Raw genomic sequence first — 19768 nt, 5'->3', positions numbered from 1 at the left:
CTGTCATGCCTCTTTTATTCAAAACAGCTAAACCTATAATGTGCACAGATTTGTAAACTCTGACTCAGAGATAACACACCATGCTTCTACTAAATGAAAGATTGGAACACAAAGATTTATGAAGTATGACACATTAGTCTCTCACTCGTGCAATGAAAGAAAAATAGATGACCCAAGCCATCTTTATCCTCTGTCTGTCTGTCTTTCTCTCGCTCACACACCCCATCATCATTCTTTTTCCTTTCTCCTATACCAGCTCCACATCATGGTGTTGGAGGAACTTGTAAATTAGTAAACAAATTGAATTTTTAGCCACTATTAAACACAAGCTCAAACATCACATAACTTCTCTTATGTGAGTAACCCGAAGTGTAAATAATTTAAAAAACAAAATAAAAGTTAGACAACAGGAAACAGGGAGACAGATATTTTGCAAATGGAAAAGGAATCTGGAGATGGAGGGAGGAGAGGATGAGGGAATAACAATATTGAGATACGTTACAGAGCCGGGGATTTAGCTCAGTGGTTTTACCGCCTGCTGCGCAAGCTCAAGGACCTAAGTTTGATCCCTGGTACCAAAAAAAAAAAAAAAAAAAAAAAGAAAAGAGATGTTACATACATATACCTACTTCCTACCATGAATGTAAACATAATGTACTGCAAACGTGTACTATTAATAAATAAATATTTAAAAGTCTGGTTTTAAAATCTGTGTATATGATAATTAACTGTATGAGTCTTATCAGTAAGTTAATCTGATGCTGACAAAATAGAAGTGGGACAGAGGGAAGGGGGAAAAAGAATTGAAACGTGTTACGCACATGTACCAATTCTCTACAATGAATGCAATCATTATGTAATCCAAACTTACTACTAATAAAGTTTAAAAACCCTGAAAAACTATAGTGTAGTCTATTTTAATAGTTCTGATCATGATGTGAGCCACATGTAAGTTTCCTTATCCGTAAAATGGGAATATTAATAATCATAACACATACCTCTTATTACTATTGGGGGAATTAAATAATATAGCAAAATGCTTCAAACTGTATTTATTACAAAAAGCCCATAATATATATTTTGTAGATTGCGACAAAGAAATATTAAGATGCTTCCCTAAGATGAGTTGAGAGGAGGTTCTACTTTTATGAGTCTAGAATTTAAGGTCCTCAGCTCACCTAAACCTCACATAGACACTCTGAAGGGCATCGTGCCCACTTAAAACCGAGGAAACTGAGGCCCCATACTCATTGCAAGCTTGTACAAGATTATAAAGCCGTTAACTGACAGAGCTTTGATTTAAACTCCAGTTTGATTACAAAAAATGCCATGCTTTCTCCTGGGTTTGTGGACCTTTGTCATTCTGCAGTAGTTGGATTACATCATGTGAAACTGACGTGAAATCAGTAAAAATAGTCAAATTTGGTAATCACATATAGTTCAATGTATATCATGAAATAAGCTTTATAGAAATCATCACAACCATTTACTACCATTCTTGCTTTCCTACCTTTTCTTCTCTTGCTTTCCTCAACTGACAAGTTAATATCCTAGAGGTAGCAACACTGATTTGTTCAGAACACCACTAAGGAATTTGCGTGACTGTAACATGTGGTCTCAGTTTTCAGATGCATCATGGTGTAATTGAGGAGATAAGACAATCACACAAGAAACTATCAAGCACCAAAAAATGAAGGAGGAGAGATTTGACTAACCATTAGTTAATGACTGTTCTTGTGGTGAATGTAGTGAGAACTAAAAGGCCTGGTTCTTGCCCATAAAGCAATAGTGGAGAGAAACAAAAAATGAAATAAGGAACAAGCTAAATAACTAATGATTGCAGCTGTAACATGCTTTTGCAGTACCCATCAGTTCTTTTCTCTTATGGCAAAATGTACTTTCTGGAGAAGCCTGGTCATTGAGACCCTGAACTAAGGCTGATTGTAGGGCTGTCCCTGACTGTAGTGAGGTGGATGGTAACTAGTTAATTTTAGAAGCAACTTGGATTGATTCTAAAGACTCCTACTTCTTTGTCTTTGAAGATGACTTTTCTGACTATTCTGGATTAGAGCCCATCCCCTCAGTGCTAAACAAATATGTAATTAAGCTGGGTGGGTTCATTCTCTTCATGAGAGACATTTTACTTACAAATACATATCGAGCTTTGGAGAAGCTAAATAAAGATCATGATTAACAACTTTCTCCTTAAGACATGAAATTACAAACCACAGCAGGCTCAGTTAAAAACATGCCCAGCCCTTGGGGTCAGTCAAATATCTTCTTGCTGCTTCATACACCCCTGGTAAGAACCATGTAGACACGGGGCCCCTCACACAAAAGAGGGTTGAATGAGACAGATTCAACCTCAGATATAACCACTGAGGCAATGCAACTCTTTAATTTCATTCTCGTTGTACTGCATGGTGAGATTGTACAAAAACTAGGCACTTTGAAAATAGGCTGTGTGTTCTTAAACATATTTTATAAATGGTCTGGCCAGTCTTAGCATACCTAAATTGCATGTGTTCGCTAACTGGAAGCTTTTATTTGAGTGTGATCATCTATTTAGACAAGTTTCAGGGACCCTTTCAGAGTGTTAGTGGTAAGTATGATATATTTTAGGAAACATGGATTGGCTGACAGCTGTTTGAATCCAAGCATGAACTCAGCTTTTAATGGAAACCTAGTATTTCTTAGAAGCTTTTATTTCAAAGCCATGGCTCTGATGATCATGTAAATACTGCCTAATGGAGCTCTTTAATCAATATGTGAGTCCATTTGGTCTTTTAGTTGTTTCCCTTGCTTCAAGCCTTATTTATATTTATATTTGTATGCGTCATGTGTCTGATTTTAAAGTTGGGGAATCTTTGGGTTTGCTAAATCACTGGACATCCAGACTAATAAAATAAATTATCCTGTGAAAATTAAAGAAACAAATATGCACCTAGTAATAAAAAGTTCTCTCCCCTTTAATACCTTACTACTTAAACTCAACAACGTGACAGATGAAATAAAATAAAAATGCCATCCTGTGTTTTAATATTGGGAATGAGGGAAATAAAAACAAGAATTTTTATAGTTAATCAACCAACCAACCTTGTGAAGGAATAATTATTTTCTTTGTCGGGTAGATAAGAAAACTGAGACTCAGAGAAGTGGAGACTCAGCACCATACATCACACAGTTAAAAAGTGAGTAGGCTAGGATTTGAAACCAGCTCCTCAAGCCACTGCGTGATCAAATTTTCAATATCATTCCATTAGGTGGTCTGGCTTGGTAGGAAGAAAGAAAATCAAGTAACAGACTGTTTTAGGAATTAATGAGGGAGGCAGCGAGGTAATAGCATTAGGGAAGGAGAAGCAGTAATAAATTTTGGATCTCTCCCCAAAATTACCCACTGTGGCTTTCAGCTAGATGCGATTATGTTTAATTATTGATGAGTGAGATATTCTTAAAGAAGAAATGACCAAAAGCCTGAGAGTTGAGTTATATTCTTTTCAATATTGGACAAAATAAGAGCTGACTTGCTTCTACCTTAAAAAGCAATACTGCTTGGTGATGAAGAACATGAACTGTGGTGTTGGACTATCTTGGCCCCTCAGGATTGCAGGCTTTCAGTAGTAACACAGATCTGAGAAGTTACCTAACCTCATTTAGGCTCAGTTGCCTAAATGATTGTTTTAAATGATGTCCTTTTATCCTGGATTTCCCCTGATAGTGGAGCCTGAGATAAGACTTGGGTAAGGGAAGATTATTTTGGGAAATGATTCCCAGAAAGAGGAGTGGGTGCTGGGAAGAATCAAATATTAAGAGAAAGCTACCAATCAGAGAATATAATATAGAGATAAGGTAAGATGGTGTCCAATTACATGTGTTCAGAATTTACTGCCATAATAAAGACTTTAGGCAAAATCTGTGCACCCCCCCCAAAAAAAAACCCCTGATGAAGAAGTATTCAAATAATAGTAACTTTTATAATTATTAATCACTGACTTCAGCTAGTCCTAGTGATTCAAGAAGTAGACGGGGTAGGAAGCTGAACTAGTTTGAAGAACATTGATCCTTAGGATTGTTCAAGAGATAGTAAATTTTGGGCTATATTAGTGACTTTCGGATTCAGTAGGAATTGAGAAATTTTTCAATGAGACAAGAGGTGAATATCTGAGAAACTCAAATAAGCAATAGTAGAAAAGAGGAAAGGAGAGTAAGAACGGAGACTTTGGTGAAAATAAATCATGGCAAGTACACAAGAAAGATGAAAATTTATACTCATTTAAAGTGTGCCCAGCAAAGATTAAGTTTGGTAACTACATAATTTTGTGCCTATCATTGTTACTATTGTGCAGATTACAATTTAGAGACATTGAACCGCTACTTGAAGGTTACATAGTGATGAGGGGGTTGGGTAAGTCTCAAAACCAGAGCAGGTCTGCTTGCTCCAGACTGGCCTAACTTCAGGGTCATCTTCTTCCTTCTAAATGGCACTATTTGAAGAGCAGAGAGTCAGAGTTCCAGGAAGAGGCTATGATTGGTGCAAGTCATTGTGGAAAGTTTGAAAAGAGGCCCCGGATTTAGGGCAATGAAGGATGACGTTTTCATTTTTAGTTTCCTTTTTATTTTCATAGTACTGAACAAGGAACCCAGGGCCTTTGCACTGAACTACATCCCGAGATCTTCAACTTCTTATTTTGAGACAGTATGTCACCAGGTAGCCAAATTGACCAAGCTAGGTTGGAATTTGTAATCCTCTTGCATTACCATCCTACAGTGCTGGAATTGCAGGTGTGTACGAGCGCACCATGCTGAAGGATGACTTTTGAGAGAATTGTCTCTTTTGGTGACAGAGTAGGGTTCAAAAAGTTTTAAAGGTAAAGGAAATGTAGAGCCATTGGGTGTTGACTCCACTGTAGTTTACTGGTGAAAAATCAGAGGGAATTTGTAATACAGATGTATCTATCTATTCAAGGCTTGGATTCTTATTAGACACAGCCAGTGTAAGACATTAGAATTCATTTTCGGGCCCTGTTTAGGTGTATGTCAGAGAAAAATTGCAATTGTGTTAATCAGCTTTTTGTTGCTGTGATCAAACACCAGAAACAGACAATTTAAAGGAGGAAAGATTTATTTTGTCTCACGGTTTCAGAGTTTCCAATCCCTGTTCACTTGGATTTGCAACTTGCAGACCCGTGGAAATGTGGAAAGATGATGGCGTAAGAGGCCAAGTACAACATAGGCCTTTCAAAGCCATGCCCCTGGTAACTTGCTTCATCTAATTAGGCCCCAGGTCCTAATAAGCATTCTCAACTAATGAACTCATCAGTGGATTAATCTAATTGAACTAGATGGCTTATGATCCAGCCACTTCCCAAAAGCCCATCAGCAATCAGGCTTCCAACACAGTGAGGCTTTGGAGGGAACATGCTGAGTCTCAATCATAGCAACAGTGCCGTCATCTCCCAGCTAGACTCAAGGACGTAGTCACAGTACAGGGCGCTCTGCCCTGGGGACGTGGTAGCGCTACAATGAGAAAGTTCTCCGTGAGCCTCTCCCTGCCATACCCTGCCCTTGCCTGCTTCCTTCAGAGGGAAGCGAAGAGGCTGGCATTTGGTGAGGTAAATTCCTGAGTTGGGATCTGACTCTAACAACTCAAATAGTTTCTTTAGGTAAATTCTAATCACCTTTCCCATTAGGAGATTAGTTTTCTCAATGGCACTTGACAATTTCCAGAGCCAAGAGCCACTCCAAGAGTGTAGCACAATTACACTCAGCTGCTTGAAAATCAGAGGTGTCGGAAAAATCAGCTCTGAGCTGGACTGTGGCAGGAGTGATGTTAGAGTTTGGTTGCGATTTCTTCAACAGATATTTATTAAGAACTTCTCTGCATCGGGCCCAGTTCCAGGTGCCACAGATATAAGTGAAGAGAGAGGACAAAAACCTCAGCTTTTGTGTGGCTCATAGACAAATAAACATGCACTAGCACATAAATATGCAAGTTACAAGGAGATACCTGGTCTGAACACTGATGACACAGGCTGGGCAGTGCATGATGTGGCGCAAATAAGGGTGGTTAGTGATGTCCTTTCTGCAGTTCCTGTCACAAGGAGATTTGGGAATGCATGATGTCTCCTTGTTCCTTGATGTTTTGTGGGACAGTTCTATAACCTCTTTCATTTGGGAATTGATGCTGTTTTTCCAGCTACCAGGCAGAGCTGCCCTGGCATCCTCAGGCACTGAAATGTCAAGTAGGCATGCTAGTGCTGAGTATTAAATTGGCTTTTCTGTTGCCAGCTACGGTTCTCCAGATCAGCCTGTAAAGTGTGCTTTTGCTAGCAACAGAGGGAGGCACAGTGTTAGGCAGAGATGAAGAGAACAATAAAGAAAATGAGGGCTTCTTGTAAAGGTTCAGAGCCTAAAACGACAGGATTCAAGTAGTGAACTTTGAAAGCAAAGAAACTTGGGGCCGGGGATTTAGCTCAGTGGTTTCACCGCCTGCTGCGCAAGAGCAAGGACCTGAGTTCAATCCCTGGTACCAAAAAAAAAAAAAAAGAAAAGAAAGAAACTTGGCCCTTTCCCTAAGACCAGGAGGGAGTGGATGTGTAAATTCAGAAACTGCCTGAATGTTCCTCATAAATAGTTGAAGCAGCATTTTATAGGAGAAACAAAATCAGTATCTAGGGTTTCTGTCTATGCACTGGTAAATCTATTACTTCCCCTCTGGCAGTCAGTAAAACTTTCTTATGTTTGTTACATTTTTATTGTTTCCAAAGTCCTCCCGTAGGTATGATTTATTCGGCTTCACCACATCCTTGAGAGAAGATTAGAACAAGTAAATCTTTAATATTCATAAAAGAGAGCAGACCAGGCCTTGAAAGAAACCAACTCACCTGTCCATGATAATTGAGCTGCCAGAGGGCTAAAATGAAAAGACAACTTTCAAGTTAAGTATAATACTCAGTTCTGTGTTCAATTACATTAAAAAATTATTCATTAATCAGAACATAAATTCTGGAAATGTATAATTGAATGTTTCAAAAAGACAGCATGTAGTGTTGGAGGAAATGGACAGATACTAAAATTATGAATGGATAAGTGACAACAAATACTTTAGCCATTTGAATACACAGTATATTTCTCAAGGTGTAAAAATCTGTGGGTATTCAATCAATAAGCGGGCAACCAAAATGAATAGACTCTTCTCAGAAATACAAATGGCCAATAGATACATAAAAATGTTCAACATTGCTCACCATTAAGAAAATGCGGTTAAAACTATATTGTGATACCATCTTACCCCACAAAGAATGGCTATTACCAAAAAAATTAAATAGGAACAACTGGGGGGAAAGTATTACTGCTATATTGTTGATGGGAGTGTGGACCAGTACAACTACTATGGAAATCAGTGTGGAGATTGCTCAAAATCTGATAATAGGAATTCCATTTGACCTAGCTCTTGCCCTTCTAGATATCTCCCCAGAAGAGTTTAAGCCATCATATTACATGGATCCATGCACATCCATGTTTATAGCAGCACAATTTATAATAGCTAGATCTTAGGAACAGTGCATATGTCCATCATCAAATGAATGGATAAAGTAAATGTGGTATTCATACACAACGGAGTACTACTCTACCATAAAGAAAGACAAACTTGAGGCATTCGTAGGCAAAGGGATGTAACTTGAGAACATAATATTAAATAAGTCAGACACACAAACTCAAATATTGCATGGTTTCTGTTTCATGGAAAGAAAGACAAAGAGTGAATAGAAGATAGAAAAATAGAAAGCAGAGCCGGGTGTGGTGGTGGATACCTGTAATCCCAGCACTCAAGAGGCTGAGACAGGAGGATTGCTGCAAGTTTGAGGCCAACCTGAGCTGCATAGTGAGTTCAAGGCCAACCTGAACTACATAGCAAGACCTTGTCTCAAAAAGCAAAAAACAAACAAGAAACAACTATAAATGTAGAAAGTAGGAGGAATTTTAAATATTTCTTCATATTATATATTCCATTGATTCAAAACCATTTTAATATTCATTTATATTACTAGTTTCTCTTTGTTCATTGAAAAGAAAGTTTTGTCTTATGATTTGTTTGGTCTTTCCTTGAAAGACAGAGTCTTTTTTGTGTATGATTTGTACTCTGAGCAACATTTTGGACATTCTTCTAAGACTATGATATACAGTGTGTTAAATATTGTTCTTCTCTAATAAAAAAAACCATGTGTGGGTAAGATACAGACCTTTATCAAAAGAATGCAAGTGGTTTGCAACTTTTTGTTAAAAAGGTTTAAAGAAAGTTGATAAAATATTTTTAAAAATTCAGCATCAAAATATACCATGTAATTTTCCACACAGTCATTAAATAGATAATGTCTCCTCATACATGACACTTCAAATTTGGTATGGAATCGAGAAATATAAAATGAAATTACATGAATTACAGAAAAATAATTCTATCTTTAATCTCTGTAAAGCAAAGAATCTAGCTATCTGTTCACTCACAATATCAACAGCACCTTACCCATATGCTGCCTACCTACCATATTAGAAGAGGAAATAGACATTCATGTTATAAAAATGTATTAGAATTAAAAGATGCTTACTGATCAAGAGATAAAAATCAAACACATCTACAATTAGCCACTTATTATAATTATGTGTGAATCCCTACTCACATACACTCACCTTTCAAATACAATTCCCAACACACAACAAGAAGGGAATTGCTTAGAGTCTGCAGTCACTTTGCCAGACCTGATGAATTACTAGAAGGAAGGAGGGAAGAGGTAGATGGTATTTAATAATAATAATAACAATAAAAAATGTGATCCCAAGTGGGAATGATGTCACAGGCCTGCAATCCCAGCTCTCTGGGAGCCTGAGGCAGGACTGAAAGTTCTAGCCCAGCCTGGGCAACTTAGTGATTTAGCAATACCATATCCTAAAATACAAATTAAAGAAAGGACTGGAGATGTAGCTCAGTATGAAGGCCCTGGCTTCCACCCTAGTAGTGGACCAAAAAAAAAAAAAAAAAAAGATTCCAGTTCCACGGTCAAGCGTGACCATGACCCAATTACTTCTGGGTCCATTTCCTCGCATTTCCTCACTGGCAACAGGCGGTTCTGCAGTTCTGAAATGTCAGCAGAATGGGGACGCAAACAGTAGTAGAAAAGTGCCAGAAGTTTTCCTCGAGGGCCGCTGCCTTTCTCTCAAATCCCCCAGCCCTGCCCCAAACTCAGTGAGACCGTCATGCTCCCAGGTCTCTGCGGGTAAGTCTTCCGCATCCTCGGCTGGTTATCATCTAGGTTTAGACAGTCTTCCCTCCTCGCCCACCAGGAACTGGAACTGGCAGTTAGTTGACAGGGTCCCCAAACACAGACTCAGCTCCCGGGAGGGGGCACCTGCCGCAGGCTAATGTTGCACTGAGTGAGCAGAGCTCCCGGAGCGGAGCGAGGCTGCTTCTCACCCTAGCGACAGCAGCCCCTGTGTCGGCGCCCTGCTCGGCAGCCCCAGGAGGTGGGTGCCAGGCTTCCCCTCTACACCCGGGCTCAGCGGCCCCAGCGTGAAGGAGCAGAGGCTGACTCCAGTCTCTGGCCGCAGTGCAGACCTGAGGACCCTGCTGGGAGACCCTGGGAGAGCCCTGGGAGAGCCCTGGGATACCCCGCCGCCCCCGGGAGGGAGGAGGGCGGGGCAGGGCGAGCTGGGCCCTGGCCGTGGGGTGACGGCACCCGGCACCCGGGCCCGTGCGGACCGGGCAGGATGGAGGCGGGGGTCCGGGGCGGGGCGGTCCGGGGCGGGGCGGGGAGGAGCGGGGGTCCCCAGGGCTGCAGGCCCGGAGCCAGGCTGGAGGCTGGGCCGCCCGGAGGGGGCGGTGACGAGCAGGTGGGACCGCCAGGCCGAGGGCGAGGCCAGGCTGGGGGAGCCCACGGACGCCAAGGAGGACTGCAGAGGCCGAGCCGCGGGCCGCGATCCGGTTCGCTCTCGGCGCCGGGCCCGGCACCGCGTCACCGCGAGGATGGGCGAGCCCGGCCTCCTGGAGCTGGTGGAGGAGGAAGGTAGGAGCCAGGAGCCGAGGGCCGGGACAGCAGGCTGAGCCGCCCGAGGGAAAGGGCCCAGCCGGGCGCAGTTCTGGGAGCGGGGCCTCCGCTGCTCCACCTCTGCGGGCGGCCGATCCTCAGGCCCCGCGGCCCAGCGGCTCGAGGTCCTTAAACTCTTGGGGAAACGGCTGCTTAACGCAGCCTTGGTTCTGCGGAGAAATCGTTGTCCGAACCGCTGAGGGCTTTGCACAAACCTGTGCTCTGTGGATCTGTTTTCCTAACAGGTTTTCCTAAAAGTGCATGCATTTTTTGTGCTGCTATCTCAGTCCCCTCAGTGCCAGTATTTTCGTGTCCTGTTTAGTATGAGAGCAAAACCTGAAAGCAGGTTTTTAAAGTAGTGACAGGTCTGAGCATAGATTTACTCTTCGGTCTGCGAAAGGACCAGGGAGGGAGAGCATTACTGTATCCGCCCTTTCCCCCTTTAAAAACAGCTATATTGAGCTATAAAGGTCAATGGTTTTTAGGACATTTGCAGAATTTGGTAGCCAACACGACAAAGTTATTTTAGAACACTTTCATCAACCCAGACAGAAACCTCCTAGCCCGCTTTCTCCCACCCCCACCCTGACTTCTGGGAGCCACTAATCAGCCTACTCACTGTGGCCGGAGATTTGCCACCCGGGCACTTCACAGCAAGGAGGACCACACAATAAGAGATGCACTGTAGTGGGCTTCTCTCTCCCTGTGTCTGCACCAGCTCATTGTTCCTCGTAAGTCAAAGTAACATCCCACTGTAGAGCTATGCCTACCTATCATCAAGGAGACTTTTGAGTTATTTACATTTTTTGCCACCATGAATAATCATCTACAAGTTCTTGTAGGAATATGTTTCCATTTGCCTTGGGAATATACCAAGTGGAGACTTGCTGGATCACGTGGTAGCTCTATAGCGCTCATTTTGAGACACCATCACACGGATTGCCAAGTGTCTGCAATATTTTCCATTTCCGCCAGTAGAAAAGTTCCAGTTTCTCCACATCCTCACTAACATTCATTATTGTCTGTTTTTATTACAGCTATTCTAGTGGTTATTTATTTATTGTTTGATACCAGGAATTGAACTCAGGACCTTGCCCTTGTCAGACAGGCACTGTGCCCCTGAGCTAAATCCCCGGCCCCTATCCTAGTGGTTATCAAGACCTATCTCAGTGTGATTTGAATTCCTTTTTTTTGATGACCAATGTGGCAAATATTTTATATACTTATTTGCCATTTATATATATGTTGAGAAATATCTATTCAAATCCTTTGCCCATTTAAAAAGTTGAGTTGTACCGTCATTATGGATTTGTAAGATTTCTTTATATATTCTTGGTACAAGTGCTCTTATTAGATATATGAGTTACAAGTATTTTCTTCCATTCTGTTGGTTATCTTCTTTAGTTGTTTTGTTCTACGTGGGGACATGTGAAGCTCACCTCTCTGCTTTTTAAATAAAAATAATTTGAAGATGGTAGAAAAGGAAGCTATTGAAAACTTTAAGCTATGATAAATGACTCTGATAAACAATGAAATAAGTGCATTTGCTAAGGAAAACAATTATTGCTTAGCAGTGCAAAGAAAAAAACCAAATAACTTTCAGATGTATAAAACCGGAAGTCTCTTTCAATATTTACTTGATAGTTTTGTCCTTTGCTGAGAATTATTTCATGTTATACTTCTAGTAATCTGAAGGTCGAAATAGATATTTCTCCATTTAAGGCATTCAAGAATTCCTTATAGTTGGTTTTTCTGAGATAAAACTATGTGTGCTTTAAAAGTTATTCTTCACTGAAGGGAGAGTAGAGGGAAAATGTTCTCTGTATGATGAAGAAAAATATTTCAGCATGGCGTTAGAGTGATTAACCACTGTCCTCTTCCAGTTGTTTGAAATGTGATGTAATTGAGCCTCAAGATGATTTTACCTACCAGAATCTATACTTAAAAAATTCATATCACTTAAATTTGAGGTCATATGTAGCATAAACCCATCCCAGATAGTTTTAGAGCTTTTCCCCAAAGCATTTCAGTTTTCCTTTTCTTGGCAAAGGGTTTTGCAGGTTATTGATTCTTCTCCTCGTGATCAAAGCTGAGCTTCTGATTTGGATGGAGATGGAAGAACAAGTGTGCTTAGTGGAGTCTGGTTACCATCTTCTGCCCAAATTTCTGTGTCCACATCTGTTCCTAGATTCAGAACTCTGGAAACAGAAACAAGGGTCAAAGAGCAGGGCAGGTCAGGTCACTCAGAGGATGCTAACTTTTCTAAATGTGTGATCGAAATGTCAGTTATATTACTGGGTTGTTTTCCTTCTCATTGTCTACACCTCCGTTATAGAGTTTTGTGAAAGTTCATTAAAATGAAGACACGTTTCTTAATACCAACAATCCAGTGGACTTTTGGAAGCCCACTTTCAGATATGGTTCCCCCCAAACTTAATTGACACAATTATAAAGACAGCCAAAGAAGGCTAAAAATGTCGAGGTTCCAAAAATCTTTGTAAATAGGGAGGAATGGAGGGGTTGAAGGGAGGGCTGGGCAAGGGTGAAAAATAAGAACCAAGAGAGACTATGTAAAGGTGCAAATTTCCAATGATGAATGTCATTATATTGTATACCTAAAATGTACCAATGATTAGAATGAATAATCGATAATGCAAAATAGGAAGAAAAGGTCCAAAGGGGTAGAGGTAGTGGGAGGGGCAGGGGAAAGGAAAGAAGGGAAAGAAAAAATGCTGAGAAATGGAAAAAATGGAAATAAAGTCTTTGTAAATAGGGAAGGGTGGAGGGGGTGAAGGGAGTGCAGAGAATGGGGAAAAAATAAGAACCAAGGTGCATTATGTAAAGGTACAATTCCCAATGAGAAATGTAATTGTGTTGTATACCTACAATGTACCAATAAAAGAATTTAACAACAGCAAAAAGTCTAGGTTCCATAATACCTGATTTTAGGAGCTACTTTCATTTTTGCACATTGAAATGTATATAGGTTTCTTACAGTAAATTTGTCATACAGGTAAGACTCAATCTTCTGTTTACATGTTTCCTAAATCACCTTTGAAGATTAAACATGAAAGAGCCGGCGTATTGATTTACATAAGGCTTATTTCTAGAGAGATAATTAACACCTTGCATTTTAGAAATAATAGTTAATGAGGTGTCCCTAGAATTTTTCACATTTCACCTGAGTCTGTTCAATCACAGTAGAACATGTAAGACATCAGTGATCTCTAGCTGGATATTTCCCTATTATGTACTAATCCTTAACATGCAATTCTAAAGGCAAAGTGTAGTAGACACTTGAATTGTTCTGTAAGTGAGCACTCCTAGTAACATGTCAGTGTTGGAATCGAAGTCTTTCTTGGTTGACACTGTAAGGAAATTCTGACTTGCAGTATTCATTCTTTAGTTACGTTAAGAAAAATCAGGACTGAAAAAGACAGTGTAGGAAGTTAGCATTGGAAAAGGCAGTTTAAAAGTTGAATGGAAAGTTGCAGACATGTTTATAACCAGATCATGTGCCATATTGAATGAAGCCACCTGCCTTTCCATAACGTAAGCATTTGTAAAGGCCTTCATGAGCACTTTGGCAACAGGACACCTTTAGTGAGAAATGTTTAGTGATTTAATGGTTGTGAGGACATTACAGAATATACTTACACAGAGCTGTGTGGTATAGCCCACTACACACCTACGCTGTATTATAATCTTTTGGGAAAGGTGTATTGTATGTGTTCTGTTGTTGACAGAAATGTTGGTCTGTGACCACCTGACCATATTTTATTTTATGCTGCTCGTATGAGTGTAAACTGAGAAGACCATTGGGTAGATGCAAGGGCTATTTCTGGGTTTGGGGTTTGCTGAACAGTATATTCTTAGCAATGTGCTTTCAGTGAAAACTCACAGCTCAGGCTATGGGCTGACTTTACTTTTTAATGTGCATTTTCTGATTCTCCCTGGCAATTAGTGCCAAACCTTTACTAGCTCTGGTTTCTAGCCTGCAAGGAAAATACAGTTATTTGCATTCCTCTTAGAGAAAGCTGGAGAAGTACCAAGAAGCTGACGTGGAGTTGGTGGCTTCAGATCCTGCCTCTTCAGATAAGCCTGTTTCGAGAGTGGTTTGGTGATTATGCGTAGTTAGCACATCCTTCTTTTCTGTGAGTGTGAATCTGTATCTAAGACTATTCCATGAGTGTCCATGTGCCTTATGGCTCAGAGAGAGAGAGAGAGAGAGAGAGAGAGAGAGAGAGAGAGAGAGCTGCAAGAAGTATGTGTAAGAGGCAGCAGAGCTTGTGAGGAAAGCTCACTCTATGGGGTCCACTCTGCTTTTCACCAAATGACAAAACTTAGAAAACCTGCCTTTGCCAGTGCTCAGCAAAGCCTGAAAGGAGAATGTCTAAATTAACATAATGTGGACTGCAAGCAAGCATTAGCAAGAGAAGAGAACAATTGCTCATTCTAGAAAAAGTGGAGGCTTTAAAGGGGACAGTGTGAGAGGGGAAATACAGTGGTCAGGATGGGAGGTCGTCTGGAGGTTTTGTGTTTCCCCTCAAATGACGTCCAGTTCACATAACATTTGAAACTATTTTTTCACCTATTTGTTTTATGTTAAATGGAACAAAAATAATTGGAGAAGGGAAGGGATCGTGCTTGCAGGTTTTCAAATTTCTCTTCATAAAAATAGAATTATAAAATGCCCTATAAACCTAGCCTCACGCCTCTACTTATTTGACGGTCCTGTGATTGGAAATACATTTTGTTTGATGCACTGTTCTTGGAGTAATAGTGACACTCTTTGTCCTCAAGGAAATAGAAATAAATTGAGCATAAATAAATTCATGCTCAAGGACCATACCTTGAGAAGCAAAATATGCATTCTTTAGACTCCTATTCTTTATTGATTCATTATAATGTGTATTGGTTTATTTTGTGTTGTTCAACCAAAATACCTAAGCCTAGTTGTTTTACAAAAAAAGAGATTAATTTAACTTACAATTTTAGAGGCTGAAAGACCACAGATCATGTTGACCCATCAGTTCTTTCTGATGTGGCACTGGTGCATTGGAGAGGGAGGTATCAGGGACCAGAGTGACTCGGGGCAGAGCTTGCTCTTGTTATAACTACTTGGTCTTGAGGGAACTCACCAGGGTCCCTCCAGAACCACTTTAGTCTCTTCCAAGAGTGATTCCCAGTGGCCAAATTACCTCCGACCAGCCTTACCTCTTAAAAATTACCCTGCTATCTCTCAGCACTGCCGCACTGGGTCCAGGATTCCAGCACAGCAAGAATTAGGGGACAGGGTCTAACTATGCCCCAAACACAGCACAGGCTATGTTAGGTCGACATTCATTTCACACATGAAGCCAGTGTCTGGACATTGTGGAGGTTTTTTTGGTTTTGATACTGGGGATTGAACTCTGGTCCTTGCGCTTGCACAGCAGGCGGCGAAACCACTGAGCTAAATCCCCGGCAAGGACATTGTGGAGTTTTGAGATAACATCCATGGAAGAACTGCTTTCATGATGGTACTGTATAATATATATTTTGGGGGATATATTAATTTATATTTCTGTCTTTTACACCAGAAAGACTGCATTCAGAAAAGTTGTGGTACACCTGCAGTGGCTTAGTTTCCATACTTTGCTTAAAATAACTATTGACAGTTTAAGAGCAGATCTTGCAGTGGAATGTTCTGAGTCCAAAATGAATTATTTCACCTGTATTCTGATACTGTGAAAATTAGCCCAGAGAATTTAGAACAGTTTTAAATATTAATGAGGAACAGAGCATATCCTAATATTAATATCAACAGAACAACAGTTTGACCTGCTTTGTGGAAAGTATAGGTGTATGTCATCCAGTTCTGGCACAGACATGGTGATAGACATTCTGTCAGTCATGTAGGAGTTGAGAGCTTTGAATTCATATTATGCTCTTGCAAGGAAGGATAGGGAATGTTTTGTTTTCTTTCCTGCAGCACATTGCTGTGGCATGTATAGTATTGGCTCCATTTGTTGCAAATGCATTCCAAGAGTCCCAGTGAATTCCTGAAACCGTGAATTGTACCAAATCCTATATATGTAATGTTTGTTTCTCACATCATACCTATGAAGTCATTTAATTCATGAACTACATACAGTAAGAGATTGACATCAAGAACTAATAAAATAGAAAAACCATAAGAATATATTTAATAAAAGTAAGTGTATGTGGTCCATCTATCTTATGCTCATTCTTCTTGTGATTATTCCGAATCATTAGTGGGTTGTGTAATTTGTTGTAAGTTTCAATTAATTTATTTTTTTCCTTAAATTCTTTTATTGGTACATTTTAGGTATACATTTACATTTATCATTGGCTACTTGTACCTGTACATGATGTATCTTGGTTCTTAATTTTTCCCCATTCCCTGTGCTCCCTTACCTATTTACGAAGATGTTGTTTCCATTTTTTCCTTTTCTTATAATTTTTCCTTTCTCTTCTTTCCTTTTCCCTTCCCTTCCCACTTCCCCTACCCCTTTGGACCTTTTCTTCCTATTTGAAATTATCAATTATTCATTTTAATCATTTTAATCCTTCTTTATACTTTCAGTTTCTCACACCAGAGAAACTATTCAGTATTTATACATGTATGTACTATTTATTTCACTTAAGAGTATGGCCTCAATATGCATCCATTTAGCTATAAATGTCTCTAGTCTGTCATTCTTTATGGCTGAGTAGTAGTCAGTTTTATTTTAAAAAACCGCATCTTCTTTATTCAGTTTCCAATTGATGGGCACTTGGGCTGTTTCCAAACTTAAGATATTACGAACTGTGCCACTATAAACATGGGTGTGCATGTATCACTGTGGTATGATTCTTTTACTTCTTTTGGGAAGATACCCAGCAGAGGAATAGATGGGTCAAATGGAACCTCTAGCCCTAGTTCTCTGAGGTATCTCCATACTGATTTCCACAGTGGTTGTACCGGTCTGCACAGCCAACAAAAATGGAGAAGGGTTCCTTTCTCCCCACAGCCCCACCAACATTTGTTATTGGTTGATTTATTGATAGCAGCCATTCTTTCTGGGGTGAGGTGGAATTTCAGTGTTGTTTTCATCTGCATCTCTCCAGTGACCAGTGATGTTGAACATTTTTTCATAGTTTTATTCACTGCTTTTACTTCTTTGTCTGAAAAATGTCTGTTCATTTCAGATGTCCTTTTTTGAATTGGGTCCTTGATTTGGGGGGGTTTGATTTTTTAATGTTCTTTATATATTCTAGATAGTAGACATTTGTCTGAGGAACAGCTGGTAAAAATTTTTCCCACATTGTAGGTTGTCTCTTAGCTCTGTTGGTGGTTTCTCTTACAGTGCGGAAGCTTTTTAATAAGGTGAGATCCCAGTTGTTGATTCTTTGTGCTAGTTCCCATGCTACTGAGATTTTGTTCATAAAGTCTTTTTCTATTGCCAATGTCTTCAAGAGTTCTACCTAACTTATCTTCCAGCAAGTTTAGTGTTTCTGTTTTAATATTTAGATCTTTAATCCACTTCAATCTCAGTTTAGAGCATTGTGATAGATATGGGTCTAGTTTTAATCTTTGGCAAGTTGAAATCCAGTTTTCCAACACCAATTATTAAATAGATTATCTTTCCTCCAGTGAGGGTACTTGGCTCCTTTGTCAAAGATGAGGTGGCTGAGTATGTCTGGAGTTGTTTCTGGATCTTCTAATCTATTCCACTGATCCTTGGGTATGTTTCTTTGCCAGAATCATGCTGTTTATATCATAGTAGATTTGTAGTTTTAGTTTCAAGTTGGGGATTGTGATATCCCCTGCCATGTCTCTGTTGACTAGACTTGATTTTGGTATTCTAGGTCTCTTCTTGTTCCAAATGAATTTTTGAATTGTTTTCTCTAGTTCTATGAAATATATTGTTGGAATTTCAATTGGCATTAAATCTCTATAGCAGTTTTGGAAGTATGGCAATTTTCACTATATTGGTTCTTCCTACCCAGGAACAATGGATGTCTTTCCATTTTCTTACATCCTTTTGAATCTCTTTTTTTCAGAGTGCTATAGTTTTCAGTGTAGAGGTCTTTTGCTTCCTTTGTTTGATTGATTCCTAGATGTTTTATTTTTTTGGATGCTATTGTGAAAGGAGTTATTTCCCTAATTTCTCTCTCAGTGAGTCTGTTATTTGTGTACAAGAAGGCTATTTTTTTTGAGTGTTGACCTTGTATCTAGCTACTATACTGAATCTGTCAATTAAGTCTAGAAGTCTTTTGACCTAGCTTTTTGAGTCTTCTATGTAAAGTATCATATCATCAGCAAATGATAACAGTTTAACTTCTTCCTTTTCTACCTTTATTCCTTTTATTTCTTTCTCTTTTCTAAATGCTGTGGCTAATGTTTCCAGAACTATATTGAACAGGAGTTCTGATAGTGGGCATCCTTGTCTTGTTCCTGATTTTAGTGTGAAAGTTTTCAGTTTTTGACCATTTAGTATCATGTTGGCTATTGGTTTTTCATAGATAGCCTTAATCAGGTTGAGATAAAGACCTTCTATTCCAATTTTCTGTAGGTTTTTTTTATCATGAATAGGTGTTGGATTTTGTTGAATGGTTTTTCTGCATCAATCGAGTTGATCATATGGTTTTTGTCCTTGGCTCTGTTAATATAGTGTATTACATTTATTGATTTACGAATGTTGAACCATCCTTGCATCCCTGGGATAAATCTGACTCGGTCAGGGTATATGATATTGTTGTTGATCCTGTGAATTCTCTTTGCCAGTATCTCATTGAGGATTTTTGCACCTGTGTTTATTAGGGTGATTGGCCTGTAGTTCTCTTTCTGGGTTGGGTCTTTCCCTGGTTTTGGAATCAAAGTAACACTTGCTTTGAGGAATGAATTTGGAGGTATTGCTTCCCTTTCAATTTCATTGATGAGTTTAAAGAGTAATGGTGATAGTTCTTCCTTAAATGTCTTGTACAATTCAGCAGTGAAGCCATCAGGACCTGGGCTTTTCTTTGTTGGTAAATTTTTAATTATGTTTTCAATTTCACTCATTGTAATTGGGGTGTTTAGAATTTTTATGTCTTCTTCATTTGACTTTGGCAATTCGTATGTGTCTAGGAATCTGTCCATTTCTTCTGTGTTTTCCATTTTACTAGAGTACAGGTTCTCAAAGTAGGTATTGATTATCCTCTGGGTTTCTGCTGGATCTGTTGTGACTTCACCTTTTTCATTATTAATTGCATGGATTTAAGCCTTTTCTTTCCTCTTTTTGATAAGGTTGGCTAGAGGTTTATTGATTTTATTTATTCTTTCAAAAAACCAACTCTTTGATTCATTGATTTTTTTTGTATCATTCTCTTAGTCTCCATTGCATTAATTTCTGCTCTGATCTTTATAATTTCCTCTCTTATACAAGCTTTGGGTTTGTCATGCTCTTCTTTTCCTAGGAGGTTGAGGGTCAACATTAAGTTGTTTATTTGAGCTCTCTCTGAGTTCTTAATATGGGCATTCACTGCTATGAATTTCCCAAGTAGAACTGCTTTCATTGTGTCCCATAGATTCCTGTATGTTGTACTGGCATTGTCATTTACTTGTAGATATTGTCTAATTTCTTCTTCAATTTTCTCTGTGACCCCTTGTTTGTTCAGGAGGTTGTTATTCAATTTCCATGTGTTTGTGGGAGTTTTGCGAT

The 19768-nt window shown here is 39.5% G+C and overlaps 1 protein-coding gene across 11 annotated transcripts in view; it reads left to right on the top strand.

The window, feature by feature from the left end:
• The first annotated feature begins 9116 nt into the window (after positions 1-9116).
• Positions 9117-19768, top strand: part of Ano5 (anoctamin 5) — an 81136-nt gene continuing 70484 nt past the window's right edge. For 2 of the 11 annotated variants that reach the window (XM_087211537.1, XM_087211534.1), the window contains exon 1: positions 9117-9272. Coding sequence is in view for 2 of the 11 variants with exons in the window: in XM_021263924.2 (XP_021119583.1) it covers positions 10019-10058 (40 nt within the window). In the remaining 9 variants the exon portion in view is untranslated. Of the gene's footprint in view, positions 9273-9322; positions 9520-9825; positions 10059-13331; positions 14234-15515; positions 15602-19768 lie in introns of those variants that run through there. The other 9 variants (XM_087211540.1, XM_087211538.1, XM_087211536.1 and 6 more) reach the window with 8 other exon arrangements.

The sequence above is a fragment of the Heterocephalus glaber genome, unplaced genomic scaffold (genome assembly GCF_053883595.1).
Source record: "Heterocephalus glaber isolate CG9 unplaced genomic scaffold, H.glaber_assembly_v1.0 deba00001428, whole genome shotgun sequence".
NCBI classification, from domain to species: Eukaryota; Metazoa; Chordata; class Mammalia; order Rodentia; family Bathyergidae; genus Heterocephalus; species Heterocephalus glaber.
This window is presented reverse-complemented; position numbering and strand designations above follow the sequence as displayed.